The following is a 17,443-nucleotide window of genomic DNA, read 5'->3' as shown; positions in this document are numbered from 1 at the left end:
CTTCCTCTCTGTCTACCTACCTACCTGCAGACAGACCGATTGGCCAGTCTGTCTGCAGGTAGTATAGTGAACACAGGCAGAGTAGCTGTGCACTCATTGAGCATGAGTCTTCCGAGAGGCCAGGCAGACCTATTGCCAAAGCTAGCGAGCTGGTCATGTGTATGGAGGGAGGCCTAAAGCAAAATACGTACTTTACATACAACTTAAACATTTGAATACCAAACAGGAAACACTGCCAACTACACTACAAAAACAGCGCTTAAGGTTAAACACCGGAATTCAAAGCTAATGAAAATGTATGGGAAAGAAATGCTGCCTCTTCTCATTAAGGTCAAGAGATTCAAATGAATGCATTCATTAAATCAAACACATTAAATATTCAGTGTGCCTGTAAAGACCTACTGATGTGACCGGTTAAAGCTCTAAATGCAGACAGGATCGTTTTCTAGGACCCCGGACTATTAAGGACTGACCGGGTGTAAGCGTTCTCTACTGTTTGTTTACCTTGCCGGTCAAGGAGAAGCCTGGCTACTGACACGTCCCGTTATCTACATCAGATACCCAGGGTCTGCATCAGACGCACAGTGCATCGGACGGACGGACGGACGGACGGGGGCTGGCCTGCATCATAGATTACACTGGACTAATGACACTCACATGACCGGCAGTTTCTTGGTCTCCTTCTGCGAGGGGTTGCAGGACATCTTGGCCACGATAAGGAACATCCCTCCGTTCATCTGCGGGGAGAAGAGCAAAGCAGAGGGGAACTTAGCAGTCTGGACGGAAGACATCTCTGTGAGCGGACGCTGCCTCTAGCAAAGGATGGCTAGCCATTAGCGGAGCGGACAATCAATGCAGATGGGATCTAAAGGGAGCCACAGATTGACTTGAGTTGCCAGCGGCAACGCGTATCGCAGTCTAGGGATCTAGCGTGGACTGTGAGAGGAAGTGTGAAGGTTGAACAGGGCCGGCTGGCGGACACGGCTCCCTGATAACTGAGGCTTTGATAGAGGCTACTACATTACATACCATGTACCAACGCAAAGCATTATGAGAGGGCAGTTAGGAGGGATGGGAAGCGACGATTGAAGAGGGAGGGAAGGAGGGAGGGAGGGAGGGAGGAGAGAGGGAAGGAAGGAAGGAGGGAGTGGGGGAGAGAGGGAGGAAAGAGGCAGATAGGGAGGAAATGAGGGAGGGAGGGAGAAAAGAGGGAGGGAGGGACAGAGGGAGCGAGGGAGGGAGGAAATGGAAGATTGAAGGAAACGAGGGAGGGAGGGAGATAGGAAGGCGAGAAGGAGGGAAGGAAGATTCATAGATCAATAGCCGATTACAGCCGATATCAGATTACAAATAGCCGACAGGTAGAGAGTCATGAATACGAACAAACAGACAGGCCGACAGACAGACAGACAGTTACCAGAATCACTATGGCAATAGGTCCAGCGAAGCTCCAGATGAGCTTGTCGTAGATGGAGATCCAGCAGAAGTCCGGGTTCCCATAGCCCTCTGGGTCCAGCCCCACTGCCAGGCCTACAGAAATGACACACACACACACACACACACACACACACGCACGCACACACACACACGCACACACTTGTGGTCACCAAAGGAAGAGCACCACAGAGAAGGAATTCAGCTCACGACTACTGGACCAGTACTGAGACCAGTAGAGAGAACGACGGGCCCAAATAAAGAGGGACATTTGACCCAGAGATTAACTGATTGAGGAGACTGACAGCAGCGCACAGATAAAGATGAGCCATAAGGCACAGCAAGTCTGTGTGTGTGTGTGTGTGTGTGTGTGTGTGTGTGTGTGTGTGTGTGTGTGTGTGTGTGTGTGTGTGTGTGTGTGTGTGTGTGTGTGTGTGTGTGTGTGTGTGTGTGTTATAGATCCACCCTTCTAGCAAGGGTAGACAGTCAGATCTGTGTGATTGAGGTTGAGAAAAAGAGAGAGCAAGAAAGAGAGAGCGAGAAAGAGACACAAAGAAAGAAAGAGAGAGAGCTAGAGAGAGAGAGAGAGCTAGAGAGAGAGAGAGCTAGAGCTAGAAAGAGAGCGAGAGCGAGAGAGACACACACACACAAAGAAAGAGAGAAAGAGAGGGCCAGACAGAGAGAGGGGAGTAAATGATAGCTTGTGTGTGTATGTATGTGTGTATGTGTGTATGTCTGGGTTTGTGTGTTTCCAACCCAAAAACCCAGACAGGTGAGTGATATTGCCATCTCCAAATCCAGGTAGAATGAAATTGCTTCCGTGTTTATCTGTGTGCGTGTGTGTGTGTGTGTGTGCGTGGGTGCGTGCGTGCGTGCGCTTGCATGCTAGTGCCTCTCCCATATCATCAACCCGCATTTGGGTTGCTTATCTTCGCCACCATAGTGTGTGTTGCGTGTCACTGTGCGCACATACGTGCACGTGTGCCTTACCAGTGATGATGGCGGGCACGCCCCAGCCGATGGCGTAGTAGAAGCGCATGGCGCCGTAGTTGATGTTGCGCTGCTCCGTCTGCATGCGGTACACGTGGAGCCCCTCCACAAACATCCAGGCGAACGTCGACATGAAGAAGTAGTGGAGCAGGATGGCCACCACCGTGCACAGGAACTGGAGGACGAGGGACAGAGAGAGAGAGGGTGAGAGAGAGAGAGAGAGAGAGAGGGAGAGAGAGAGAGACAGAGAGGGTGAGAGAGAGACAGAGAGAGAGACAGAGAGGGTGAGAGCGAGAGAGTTAGAGATTGAGTGAGTGAGTGAGTGAGTGAGTGAGTGAGTGAGTGAGTGAGTGAGTGAGTGAGTGAGTGTGAGAGAGACAGAGAGGGTGAGAGAGAGACAGAGATGGTGAGAGCGAGAGAGTGAGTGAGTGAGTGAGTGAGTGAGAGACAGACAGACAGACAGACAGTTCGATAGTTAATGAGAGAGAGAGAGATAGAGAGAGCGAGAGAAAGGGCGAGAGAGAGAGCAAGAGAGAGCGTGTGAGAGAGAGAGAGAGAGGAAGAGAGAGAGAGTGAGAGCTCGTTAAGGTGCAGGGCAGGGTAGTGCAAGTGAGGGAAAAGAAAGACGGCAGCAGGAGATGTAGACATGCAAACTGAAAGATTAGAGTGAGCGGGAAAAGAGAATGAGGGAGAGATGAAGGTAACACGGAAACTAACAGAGGCACGGAGAGCATGATGGATGGGAAAGGGAGGCGAATGCCCCAGGAGGGCTGGGAGGGAATGAAAAGGACACGAAACATAAACACATGATGGAGGTAATAAAGCAGAGACGGGGAGATCGAAGGTAAAGGTAGGAATACATTGTCACGGGAGAACAGCATAGAGAATATGAATGCAAAGAAAACTTGAAATATGAAGAAATTGGAAAATAAAGTAACACACAAACACAGTTTTATTGTCATCTCCATACCCCAGGGGGTCTGCAGTGTAACGGCAGGAGGTTATGATGTAATCACAGACACGGACCATGAACTAGCTTCGGAGGAGGCTAACTGGATCTTTCGGATGCTCATGAAAACTGCTCATCGCAGCATAAGGGATAAAACAGAGAGCCCATAAGAGGTCCGAGGGGGATTTACCGCCTGATTGGAGCGACCTATAAGGACTGCAATCAACAGGTACTCGAAAGAGTCGCCCCAAAAAGAACGCTTAACCGACCCCGCTGACGTTGTTTCGGTGGCAGCCATGACTACATCACTGCAGTGTGCGGCTTCATCTCTAGTGAATGCCAGTTCCCCACATAAATGGGTTCCCTTATTCACATGCACTGAAAACGAATTAAACACACAAATGGATTCATATGTGATTTTGACGAAGGTAACGATACATGGTTTGAAACAATATCAATCCAGCGCAGAACCAACGACAATTGCTGCAAGCCTCTGCAAGTCTAATTGTCTGCCCCCCTTCCTCCTCCTCCATATTCAAATCAGCCAGACAAGCGACCCCCCCCCCCACTGTGCCTCTCTCTGGCGCCCATATCTACTGAAATGTCGAGTCGCCCATGTTGTCTGTGTGACATTTAAACACGCCCCCCCCCTCCCAGACATCACAGCCACGCCTAAGCTGAGCAGCCTCCATGTGGGAACATCAGCTGGAACACTTCGGATCCTTGGTTTTGCATTTCATTTGGTTGCCACGGCGACCAAGGGCGGACACGGAGCGCCAAGCTCCTGCTCCGCAAGGACACCGATCTCTGCGTCCCCCCCGTCCCCCCCCCACACTCCACTCCTCTATTGTTAAGCTGACCGTCTCCCCTTGCTGCCAATTACAACCAGACGGTCACGGAGGAGCCCTCTTCCCTCGTACCCCCCCCTCATCGTTTAAACCTTAACGGGATTCCCTCACATCGCCCCACCAGGGGAGCTAGAAACTTCCGGGCTGTTTGAAAGAAAGCCGAGAGGATCACAGTGGACAGAGAAAGACGACTAAAAACAAATTGGTGATTCCTCCCGCGAGGGAAGGGGAGGGAGGAACAGGGGTGCTGCTGTACACGCACACACACACACACAGTCACACACGGAGTCGGCGTTTCAATTATATAGTGCATGAAGACACAGAACTATCTGATTAAACACACACACACACACACATGGCATATCAATTAGATAGTCCATGAAGACACGGAACCATCTGATTAAACACACACACACACACACACACACACACACACACACACACACACACACACACACACACACACTACCCTGGGCTGCTCACAGTGTAACAGTGCTGGGTGTGGTGTAGAGGTTTAACGGCTGTGATTGTGTCTCTGTAATAAACCGCTGTACTGTGAAACATGCCGAGTCAACGGCCATCTTGCGATTTCATGCTGGGTGTGCGCACACACAAACACACACACACACACACACACACACACACACCCAAACCCACACACTCTCTCTATTTCTCCCTCTCTCAAACACGTGCGTATAGATATACTCAAATACTAGATAAAAAGACCCCCCCCCCCAGACACCTCCGGCCCTCACCTGCTGCTCGGTCTGGTTGACGCCCAGCAGGAAGACGAGCTGGGAGAGCAGCGCGGCGGCGGCCATGTTGGAGTGGATGCTGCGCGTGTTGGACTTGAGGCCGCGCAGGCAGGAGAGCACCAGCACGGTGAGCAGCAGGGCCAGCATGGAGACCACCAGCGCCGCGTAGCTCACCACCGCCAGCGTCTCCAGGTCCCCCTCCAGCTGCTGCTCGGGGCGGGGGGGGAGATAAGTTATGTATATATAGGGGGTCCTATACACAGAGAGAGTTAGAAAACAGTTCCAGAACTATGAAATCATTGGCAGGTTTATATATATATATATATATATATATATATATATATATATAGGGGGTCCTATACACAGAGAGTTAGAAAACAGTTCCAGAACTATGAAATCATTGGCAGGTTTATATATATATATATATATATATATATATATATATATATATATATATATATATAGGGGGTCCTATACACAGAGAGAGTTAGAAAACAGTTCCAGAACTATGAACTCATTGGCAGGTTTATATATATATATATATATATATAGGGGGTCCTATACACAGAGAGAGTTAGAAAACAGTTCCAGAACTATGAAATCATTGGCAGGTTTATATATATATATATATATATATATATATATATATATATAGAGGGGGTCCTATACAAAGAGAGAGTTAGAAAACAGTTCTATAACTATGAAATGATTGGCAGGTTTTAGTTATACATATATGTATGTAAATATATGTAAACTGTCAATATATATTGAGAGGTTTAGTTATAAACTGTATAAAGGGGGTTCTCCACACAGAAAGAGAGTTAGAGAGGGAGTGAATACAGTTATATGACTATGAATTGATTGCCAGGCTTAGTAACATATATAGTGGGTTTTCTACACAGAACACAAGAGTTAGAGAGAGAGAATACAGTTACATTAATAGGAAAGGATTGGCAGGTTTAGTTATACAGTATATATATATAAAGAGTTTTCTACACGGACAGAGAGTTAGAGGGAGAAAGAATACAGCGATACTATTAGTTATTAAAATTGGTACGGAAGTGCAGTGAACAGAACCCAGAGCAACCCGACTGAATCCAGTTAAAGTGACAGTGACAGGAGATGGAGAGGACGGGGAGAAAGTCTGTCGACGCTGACAGCAGAGATGTCACAGAAGGGAGGTAAAAACGGGGCTGGTGGGTGGGAGCGTAACTTATAGAGGTATCTGGATGACGGTCGGGTGGGGACGGGGGGAGATGATGTTTGTGGATTAGAATATATGGTATGTAGAGAGAGAGAGAGAAAGAGAGAAGAGAGAGAGAGAGAGAGAGAGAGAGAGAGAGAGAGAGAGAGAGAAGTTGGTGATAGAAAGAGAGGGTGAGAAATACAGAATACACAGGGGTGGCAGTGTAGCGTTGGAAGAGATAGAGAGTGAGAGAACGACAGCGAGAGAACGACAGCAACCGAGCAAGAGAGAGAGAATGATTGCAAGGAGGGCAAGTGTGAGAGGACTATTATTTTATAGGCATTTCTATCTTTGATAACGAAGACAGTGTCTGGGATGCAATAATTAGTTTACACACCACGGTAATCTCTATCAGGAAAACGTCTGCACATGTGTGTTTTCTTCAGCAATATCCTTTTCATGCAACACAATAGTTTAATTGAGTTGAGAGAGACAAAGAATAAGGTGAAAGAGTGGGAGATAGAGGTGAACTCCGACATTTGAATGGAGCCAGATATGAGGGCTAAAGCTTAAGACGATGGAGAGTACCGCAGAGAGAGAGAGAGAGAGAGAGAGAGAGAGAGAGAGGGAGAGAGAATTTAATATTCTACTCTTTAAATGTAAATTTATATCTTGTATTTAACTTTTTATATTTGACTTCGTTCATTATTTTTGGCTTCACTTTTCACCTGATTTGGCAATGTAAACGTTTGTTTGTTTCCATTGCCAATAAAGCAAGAGAGCGAGCAAGAGAGAGAGAGCGAGAGAACGAAAGAGAGAGCGAGAGCGAGCTCATGTTTGAGACATCTCATAATACCAACAATTCATTTTAGCTCAGCACTAAACGGCAGGCTAAAGCTGGCATCCCACTGATATCTGGCGGGGTTTATACACATTTGTAAAACAGTAACCGCCTTCAGACAATAAACGTCAATTAAAATATCAATATCCTCAGATTTGGCTGCATATCAAACCCTGTCCTAAAAGATGCTTAAGAAAATGTACTGGAGCAGCACAGATTAAGCCGATGTGTCAAGTTTTATGTTCAGAGTGGATGAAACTGCCCTTCTATCAACTCTGTGGGAAGGCGGGGGGATTCGAAACAGGACCTTGAGAATTTCAACAAGCTGTTTAAAGTCTCCAGCCTTCAAGACCTCCAATCCAGAGGGCTCATGGGAATGATTTATGATCCTCCCTTTGGAAAATGTCAGACTACGCAACCTTTCATACTGACGGAAAAAGGTATTTGTGCTATATATTTCACGAGGGTTGAAGCAAAGGCCAAACGCTAACAGGTCTGTGTGCTGAATAATGCAACAATTGGAACAGCGAAGGTATAGAGGTAATATATACATCCTTTTCAAAGGAAGATATCGACTTTGATGCGATGAAGGAAAAGCTTTCGCCTTACAACTAGAGACATGTATAAGACAGATCCCGCCCACATCCACCACAACACTCACTTTCCTCAGTGTGGCTGATTCACAGTTAACATTATACGGTTTCACATCCCTTCCCGATGCTCCTGAAAGCTTCCATGCAGGTTTTCCTCAGGTACTCCCCCTTACCCCCGGGGGAACCCCTTAAAACACAGCCCTACAAGGGGCTCCGGAGCCACATGTGGAGCACCATCGATCTCAGGGGCTTCCCATCGGAGCGCCTGGAAGGAGACGCTTCCCATGTTCCTGTATTGCCGAACGAGGGCGGGACTTCCGATCGGACGGGCCTTCAAACAGGGCGGGACTTCCGACGGAGCGGTGTATCGTCGGGGGTGGGTGGGGGAGAAGCCAACGCAGTGGTGGCTCCATTCAAGAAATATCAGCGACTGCCTGTTGTCAGTGTTCCCGATATTCGCTTTGTCACATCATGAAATGCTTCTTCATCATTGTATTTGTTCGCCTCATTCCGGGGCAATGTTAACTGACGTGCGGAGCTCACAGGAAGTGAGTGAACGGTAAGGGCGCTTCAGTAGACTGGATATACACGATAAACCCCATGCCCTTCTCACAGCCTGCATGTGGAGCAACCCTGTTTGTCGCGTCGCGGCACTGACCTCTCTGTGGGAGCTGTCCATCAGCACCGCGAAGGTTCCCAGCCGGTGGCACTGACAGCGGACGTGGGACATGTTCCTGTACACCACCATGCAGTCCCGCACTGTCCAGCAACCCCCCGACTCAGACCTGGAGGGGGAGGGAGAGAGGGAGAGAGAGAGAGACACATGGAGACAGAGCACGAGAGAAGGAAAAAGACATGGAGAGAGAGGGAGATGCAGAGAGAGCGACAGAAAGAGATGGAGAGAGGGTGACACACAAAGAGTGAGGAAGAGAAAGAAAAAGAAGAGAGAGGGGGAGTGAGAGACACAGAGAGAGAAAGAGAGGCACAAACACACATACACACACACACACACACACACACACACACACACACACACACACAGAAAGACATACGGAAACATAGGGTTAATTCTTATTTCTGTGAATCAATAGAATTCTGCACCAACAGCTACCATCACAGCCAATCCACTCACGTGCTGCTGTGATTCCACTGCACACAAAGAGGCTTGCTGCGATTGGCCGTCTCCAGGAGCTTGAACTCCAATAGGAGGGGCTGGTCCAAGTGCCCGCCCACAAAGGTCTGGTTGTTATATACGGACACGCTGACCACTGGGGAGTTCATTACTGGATGTCTGGGCAATCTGGGAGAGGGGGGGGGGGGGGGCAAACAGACACTAAGTTAGACGGAGAGCACTGTGGGCAGTTACTAGGAAACCAGGTGAGGGGGTGAGGAAGAGGGGAAGATGGAGAGAGACGGAGAGACAAAGAGAGAGAGAGACGGATAGACAGTGAGATAGATATATGCTATTACACTACAATATACAATTTTTTTTTACACCAATTATTTATCATAACTGTATAAAAAAATACATATAGAAAGCAGGATTGAAAGATTGATAGAAAGAAAACAATGTATACATCTTTTTATTCCTATTTCCTCCCATCCTCCCTTCCTCCCGCCCTTCCTTCCTTCTCTCTCTACCAGTAGCAGTAGTCGTATGGGGGGGTGATGGTGGGGGGGGGGTGTCCTACCTGACGCCCCGGCGGTCAGTGTGGTACTTCGGAGGGAGGGCCGACCCCAGGCTGCGGTAGATCAGCAGGATCACGATGGTGATTGGCGGCTCGGGCAGCGAAACAGTGCGCCTGGCCGCGGCGTACTCCACCGTCTGATTGGCTGAGATGCTGACGGGGGCGGGAGCGACGCTCAGGGGAACTGTAGATGAAAACAGGGTCACAGAGATGTAGAAACTAGATCACAGGTAAAGCGCTCCTGACAAGTGAGGAGGATCTATTTTAAGATACGGATGATAAATGGGATGTTTACCATATTTGTTCCCAGAATGGGAGTTGCCCAGAAACACAGATGTGTGTGTATGTGTGTGTGTGTTTGCATTAATGTCTGTAAGTGTGTGTGTGTGTGTGTGTGTGTCTTTGCACGTGTATGTTTTTGTACAAATGTGTGTCTATTTGCATATATGTGCCTCTATATGCGATGTATGTGTATTTGTGAGAGACCGTGAGTTTCTGTGTCGGTGTGTGTGTGTGTGTGTGTTTGTGTGCGCAAATATGTGTCTATTTGTATAAATGTGCCTCTATATGAGGGTGTATGTGTGTGTGTGTGTTCCAGTCGGCAAGTGTCAGAGTGTATACGGGCGTGGGTTCACGTGCACGTACGCTCTTTCTCCATGCGCTCCCTCTCCTTCCAGCCGTGCTGCTGGTGTCGTTGCGGCACCAGGGCAGCAGGGGGCAGCACCACGTGGGTGTGGGGGTCCCACAGGGCCTGGCCGCGGAACAGAGGGGCGTGGTAGCGGGGGAAACGCCGGCGCACGTGGGTGTGGTTCTCCACGCGGTCCAGGTTCATCACTGCAGGACAAAGAAGGACACGCACGCGCACACACACACACACACACACACACACACACACACCCAAACACAGAACACACACGTACCCATGTAGAAACACACACATGCACACACAAAGAAAAAGATCATGAAAAATGCCACAAGATCAGTGTTCAATAATTACAAATCTTTGCTCACACCCAGACATCATTAGGATGAGTTAATGTGTGTGAGCGTGTGCCGGTGTGTGCTGGTGAATGCGTGTTTATGTGTATGTGTGTGGTGTTCACTGTGTGTGGGCTGGTGAATGCGTGTTTATATCCGTGTGTGGGGCGTTCACTGTGTGTGAGTGTGTGTGAGCGTGTGTGGGCTGGTGGATGTGTGTTTATGTGTGAGTGTGTGTGTGGGGGGTGTTCACTGTGTGTGAGCGTGTGTGGGCTGGTAGATGCGTGTTTATGTGTGTGTGGGTGTGTGAAATCGGCAGCCATTGCGTCTGGCTGCCTGGAGCCCACAGTAGCGTCTGGTGAACGTCTTCATTTGCACGGCGTTGTCTCGCTACAGGATTATCATCAGGCCACTTAAACTGCTTTCACAGCAATGAGTCAAGGGAAGGAGCCCTGCTTTAATTTGGGAGGATTAAGATTGCGGGGCTGCTTTAAATCACTGATAATAGGACTTTATGGTATGGCGCGTGTTGATGTGGGATTAGAGCGTCGGCCTGTGTGTGTGTGTGTGTGTGTGTGTGTGTGTGTGTGTGTGTGTGTGTGTGTGTGTGTGTGTGTGTTTTCTTTCCGATGTGTGTGTGTGTGTGTGTGTGTGTGTGTGTGTGTGTGTGTGTGTGTATTTTCTTTCCGATGTATAGGTGTGCTTGATTTTGTGTTCCCTGTGTGAGGTTTCATTCTCATGTTTTATGTGTGAATGGGTTTTTTGTATTTGTGGGTCACCCGTGTCGTTGATTGTGTGTGTATGTGTGTTTATGCGTGTGTCTGTGTGTTTTTCCATCTGTACGTGTCAGTCGTGTCGGTGATGTATGTTGTCTGTGTGTACGTGTTTGTGTTCCCACACCTGTATTATTCCTCTGCAGGTGAATTTGTATCAATGCATATCTCTATGGTCCCCCATAATATCCACTCTGTCACACTCCCCTATGTTGGGGGCCACACTCACCTATGTTGGGGGCCAATAGGGACAATATGGCCACACTCACCTATATTTGGGGCCCCTAGGTTCACACCCACACTCACCTATGTTGGAGGACACTAGGGCCACACTCACCTATGTTGGGGGCCCCTAGGGACACTATGGCCACACTCACCTATGTTGCAGGACACTAGGGCCACACTCACCTATGTTGGAGGACACTAGGGCCACACTCCCCTATTTTGGGGGCCCCTAGGGCCACTATGGCCACACTCACCTATGTTGGGGACCACAGGACCACCCTCACCTATATTGGGGGCCACAGGGCCACACTCACCTATGTTGGGGGCCACAGGGCCACACTCACCTATGTTGGGGGCCACAGGACCACCCTCACCTATGTTGGGGGCCACAGGACCACCCTCACCTATATTGGGGGCCACAGGGCCACACTCACCTATATTGGGGGCCACTAGGGCCACGGGGTTGAGGTAGGTCAGCTTCATGTTCTGGGCCAGGGTCTGGGCGTACTGCTCCAGGAGCTCCGCCAGCCCCCCGGGGCCCCCGGCCAGCGGGTGGTTCTGGTTCTGGGCCAGGGCGCGCCACAGCCCGGCCGTGTCCGCCCCCAGCACGCCGCTGCAGCCGCGGAGAATGTTCTGGAAGGCCGGGGGAATTCAACGCATTGTAGTTCAACCTCATTTGTACGGCGCATCTCATACAAACAACATGCAGTTCAATGCGCATAACGTCAGACACACAATAAAACGATCAATCGAATCCTGAAAGACATGGTGCGCTTTAAATGTCATAGTGTATAAAGCGAGGTTGAGAAGAAAGGAAACACAACAAAAGACTTCGAATCGTGTTTCACGGATTAAACAACAGTTCCGTTCGCGTTCATCCCGTACACCCAGTTAACCCGACCACACGGACTCAAAGAGAAACACGCGGTAAACACTTTATGAATGACAGGGTTGTGGGGTGTTGGCCATTCGTTTCAAAGCAGCACAAGGTTAGCCTCAGTCATGGAATCCTGCCGCATAGATTGTTCTGGATGACAGAGCAAGAAACAAACTGTCGATCAATGACGGCAAAGAGAGTGAGGGAGAGAGAGAGAGAGAGAGAGAGAAAGAGCGAGAGAGACCACTTTAGCAGGGCACTAAAGCGGTTCAGCACGTCTTGGGCGGGGATCGTGAACCGTCAGGATGTGTCCTTCACAACAATAGACAGGAGGAGAGAGAGAGAGAGGATCATTCAGACAGGGAAAGAGAGAGAGAGAGAGAGAGAGAGAGAGAGAGAGAGAGAGAGAGAGAGAGAGAGAGAGAGAGAGAGAAATTATGTTCGGTGCCTAAAGTCCTATTAGTTTGATTTAAAAACTAAACATCGTAGCTGCCCCCACAGTTAGAAATGCCACCGGCTGTTCCCCCTCGTCACACTAAAACTTCTCTGGGTACATCAGCCCCGGGCACGTGCACATCAGCCTTGTGCACGTGCACATAAGCCCTGTTCACATGCACATCAGCAGCATGCCCATCAGCACCGTGCACATGGACCACAGCCCCGTACACATCAACACCCTGCACTTAAGCCCTGTGCAAGTGCACGTCAGCACCATGCAGGCGTACAAAAAAAACAAGACCGGGAGAGGAGGAGAGGTTAAATGAAGACGAGTTCAGTGTCTTTTTAGATTCAGGCCCGGGGCGAGCTGAAGGGCTTTGCTTCCTGTACAAGATCGGCACAGGACCACACAGGAAGCTAGTAAGGGAGAGGAAGATGAATATCTACAGAGGATAAAGCCAGCAGGAGAAAAGGCTGCTCAAAGTGATGTGGTTAAAGGGTTTAGATCTTATGGAGCTAGACCCACACCTAGCCATAATGCAAACGGAACAGACATTGTAAAATGTGTCATCAGGGAGGCTGCATTTTACATATGATGTTATTGACAGCTACAAGATAATGATGAAAAACGTCCTTTTCTTGAATTATTCAAAACAGAATTCCGGTGAGCCAACAGACCGGAGTTAAAATAAGCTATTCATTATCATATCAACTTTAGCAGATTGTCATGCGCATCAACACAGACGACAACAAAAAACGAGAAGGAAACTAGCTCTTGTTCAAAGCGCCATGTGGACCAAGTGTATTTGAATAGTGGCTGAATTAAAACCCATTCCCTGCTCATTCCATAGAGTTATTCAAGGATTACATTTCTTAAATAATTGCTGTCTTCTCGTGTAAACATCATAAAATGATTGACTGCGCTGTCCAAACAGAAAGATGGCAGCGTGTTAGCTTAGCCAACACATTATCTCTGCCCTGTGTGTGCAGATGGCCCGTGTCTCTCTCGACGGTATAGCGCGAGAGGGAGTGTTTCAGATGAGCAGCAGGGAGGATTCTAAATAGAGTGAGAACGGCTGGAGGAGGGATGGATTACGATGGTCTCTGCTGTTTTTGTTTGTTTGTTTTAAATTGAATCCATTACCAAATGGTTGACATAGTAAGCGAGCTAAAAGGGGAGATGCAAACACATTCTGTTTCAACCCTTGAAAGCCCCAAGAATGAGTTATATTAATTGTAAGCATATCTATAACTTCCCCTCTGGGATGAATAAAGTAAGTATTTTCGTGTATCTAAGAGGCTTAGTATGAGTATTTCCTCGGCCTTACGGTCCAAGGACGTTGTCAATATAGTTTCTTGCTTTATGTGGAAATCTGGGCAATGAGTCCAAAGACTTAACATTGTGTTCAGTGAATCTCAGCAGTTCCACCTAACCTGCCATAATCTGCTTCAAAGGCTCCGATGTTGAAACCAGATGAGAGGTCTGGACGAGGCGATCAGTCATCCACCACCACTGGAGGCTCACTACCATCAAGTTCCCAGCATCTACCACATCCCACATCAAATCCTGCCGCTCCCCATCGCTCATCAGTGGCTCCGGGGTTCCTATGACGACCGTTGCATCACTATGGTTACCTGTCGTCGGAGGCCTCTTATGTGCTGCTCTTTGAAGTAAGTTGATTCAGGGCTCTCTTTCATTATTCCTGTCTTTTTGATTTTTTTGTATATCTGCTGTGTGACTCGGATTCCGATCGTGTGTTGCTATGGTAACGCCCAGCCACCCATACTCCATTCATGGTCTAAAGTGGGGTTGGCTTTGAGCAACAGTTGGGATTCTGTTCCATTAGGGTTATTTGCCAACGACACAGCGTTCCATCAGCAACAACAAACCAATAACATCAAAACACTATTGATCTTCGTAGTAGTCCTGTTTTTCCTTTTTGATGAAGCAAAGCCGTTCAATGGAATCCGACTGAGCTTTTACTCACGAAAGGAGTCAGTGATGGGTTGCCTTAGCAACGGGTTAGCCAATGAAACCGTATTGATCTCATAAATCCAGACCCGTATCGTCAAGATTTAAACCCTCAGGGCTTCAGGCAATAAATCAGGCTATAACCGGCCAGAGGAATACAGAAGGAAATGAAATATGATATCATATAATAATTATTTCATTACTAATGTCATTAGTAGTGATTTGCTAAGTGGTAGCACCAGCTGGTGTGCTTATAGTAGTAAAAGGTTATATAGTATTATAATAGAGAAAGTAATAGTATTTTATTATTAGAGCAAATAGACGTATGAAGGCAAACACACATATTTTAAAATACTAAATGTGCCACAAACTGCAAGGGGGATGCCATTGCTGTTTCTATGGCAACGTGTATCTTTCGAAGGATAACTGTAGCATCATAAGTGATGGAGCAGAAATGCCTCCATTATAACAGTCTGTTTTATCTGGTTCTATCTGCTAAAATATTCAGAGCAGATTATGGTAATATAATCATTCTCCATATTGTAATGTATTACTCTTGCTACAAAGATAGATTAGTATGACTATGACAAAAGCTACTTCTATTACTACTACTACTACTACCAATACTACTACTACTACTCCTCCTTAAAATAAAGGAGTACATTTTAAAGCTCTTTACTAGAAAATTCCCGGCCATCTAAGCCCAGATGACCAGGGTGAACCAGGCCCATGGCAGCTCAATAGACCCTAAGGATACGCCTAACCCTAACACTAGAAACACCAGGTTCCAAGGTGATTATATTGTCACTTTTCAATTTCAAAAGAAGCCAGACAAAGCTAAAGTGAACACGCCGGACGTAGCGCTTCATATCAGACGATATAATATAGCCGAGGTTTACTCATGTCACAGTTTTAATCAGAGCATGTTTTAAAAAAACACTAGCACGTAGCTCTCTGCCGCTACAAGTACCTCCTTCCCCCGCTCAGACGGCTAGGAGAGAGAAACCGTCAGGTTAATGAAAAAAAAAAAAAAAGAAGCTTTTCTGTGATACTGTCAGATGACATGTCGAATTAAGTCGCTGGTGCTGTTGCCCAGTTGCCATGGCAACTGTACGGACAGCCTTAGGTAAAAAAAATAAAATAAAAAAAAAAATGGAACAATTGGAAAATATATATCTCCCACTGTTCTGCCGTGTCACCGGGGGCCATCGGGGACGCTCATGGTGTCACGCTACACCCACCGGGGGGGCGGGGGGACGCTGCTGACACTTTATGACTGCTGGGCGATAGTACCGTGTTGGTGACTCACTCTGGTATCTTATGGACAGGACGTGTCCTGGAGACGTATGGACGGTGGGGAGGAAGGAAGGGAACATCCGTGGGAGCGACAGTTAATCAAACGCCACTCACGGTCAGGCATTCTGACAGCGATGAAACACCTTACTTTAAAATCGGTTATTTTGTGCCGAACTGCAAAGTGTGCTGTAAACTAAAGGTGTAAACAGATGTGTACAAACGGTTATGTCTTGTACAAACTGTTGTATGATACTTTTTACAAACTTAGATTATAGGTCTAATTACGAAGCTGAAGCAATGCTTGACCACAACCGTCTACCCTACCCTCAGTTGGAGCCAAATCATGGCAGGAATTGAACAGTTCATGGAATGGACTCAAACCGACAACCGAATCCCCCACCACTCATCACCGAGGAGAGCTAAGACCAGGCAACATGTTCCGGAATATTCTACAGAATAAACAACACAGGCAACCGACCCCTCACTATGACCCTAGTCGGAGCGAAAGCCAAGGAAGTACTACTAGAACCTTCCGGGTTCCACTTTAGCACAAAAACTTTGGTTGGAGCAAAACCACGGCTGGAACTTTCCGGACCTGGACTGAGGGAGAGTTCCTGAAACGTTTCCAGAACGTTCCTCACGCACCTCGTTGAAGTGGGCGTCCTGCGTGGCAGTGAGTCCGAAGCCCGTCTGCTGTGTCTCGAATGCCAGGAGGCGGGACAGCAGCCGCTCGGCGATCTGCAGGTCGTTGCCGTAGAGACGCAACGTGGCCTCGGTGACATCGCGCAGCTGGTGCGCCAGCTTCTTCTCCACGATGGTGCTCAGCTCCGTCTCGTTGCGCTCCAGGGACTCCAGCTACACACACACACAAACACACACACATATTTTAAAAGGGGCATTAAAAAGCAAATTACCCAAAAAAGAGTGTATTTATAACGATAATTGAGAACCCAGGCGATAAAATTGGGGTTATAGACTAATCGGTCTGCTACACTTTTTCATTCTCATTGGATGGGAGCACATATTGGATTTCACATTGGTAATCAAACCATGGCGCTATTGAGTTAGCATTAAAGATGGAATCAGTAGCAACGGTTTTATCACTATAAGAAGTTAGTACTAATAGTAATTGTACTATTACTAACGAGATGGGTATGTTATATCAGTCTGGGCTATTATAGCATCCCGGTTATCACTGTAGCAGTTGTAATTGTAATGACATGGGTATGTTATATCAGTATGGGCTACGGTACCCTGGTTATCACCGTTAGCAGGGGTAATTGTAATGACATGGGTATGTTATATCAGTATGGGCTACGGTACCCTGGTTATCACCGTTAGCAGGGGTAATTGTAATGACATGGGTATGTTACATCAGTATGGGCTACGGTACCCTGGTTATCACCCTTAGCAGGGGTAATTGTAATGGTGGCAATTGTAAAGACATGGTGTGTAGGGTGTGGTGTGGTGTAGTTGGCGGAGTACATACGGGGATGTTGAGCTCCACGAAGGGGGGAGAGGTGCAGTTGTACAGGTCCGGCTCCAGCCAGCCCCTCTCCTGGTCACAGTGTCTGATGGCAGCGCCTGGAGGCCCGGGGGA

The 17,443-nt window shown here is 47.8% G+C and overlaps 1 protein-coding gene across 1 annotated transcript in view; it reads right to left on the bottom strand.

Annotated features, from left to right (window-relative positions):
- The window catches only part of celsr3 (cadherin, EGF LAG seven-pass G-type receptor 3), a gene marked incomplete at both ends in the record, with an annotated part of 89,076 nt that overhangs the window by 9,987 nt on the left and 61,646 nt on the right, over positions 1–17,443 (bottom strand). The window contains 11 exons of the mRNA XM_079742386.1: positions 658–737; positions 1,418–1,530; positions 2,425–2,599; positions 4,977–5,183; positions 8,255–8,381; positions 8,729–8,896; positions 9,288–9,468; positions 9,930–10,118; positions 11,695–11,893; positions 16,489–16,698; positions 17,333–17,427. Of these exons, the coding sequence (XP_079598512.1) occupies positions 658–737; positions 1,418–1,530; positions 2,425–2,599; positions 4,977–5,183; positions 8,255–8,381; positions 8,729–8,896; positions 9,288–9,468; positions 9,930–10,118; positions 11,695–11,893; positions 16,489–16,698; positions 17,333–17,427 (1,744 nt within the window). The remainder of the gene's footprint in view (positions 1–657; positions 738–1,417; positions 1,531–2,424; positions 2,600–4,976; positions 5,184–8,254; positions 8,382–8,728; positions 8,897–9,287; positions 9,469–9,929; positions 10,119–11,694; positions 11,894–16,488; positions 16,699–17,332; positions 17,428–17,443) is intronic.

Source organism: Pollachius pollachius (genome assembly GCF_949987615.1).
Source record: "Pollachius pollachius genome assembly, chromosome: 8".
NCBI lineage: Eukaryota > Metazoa > Chordata > Actinopteri > Gadiformes > Gadidae > Pollachius > Pollachius pollachius.
The sequence above is the reverse complement of the archived record's forward strand: the minus strand, read 5'-3'. Positions and strand labels throughout refer to the sequence as shown.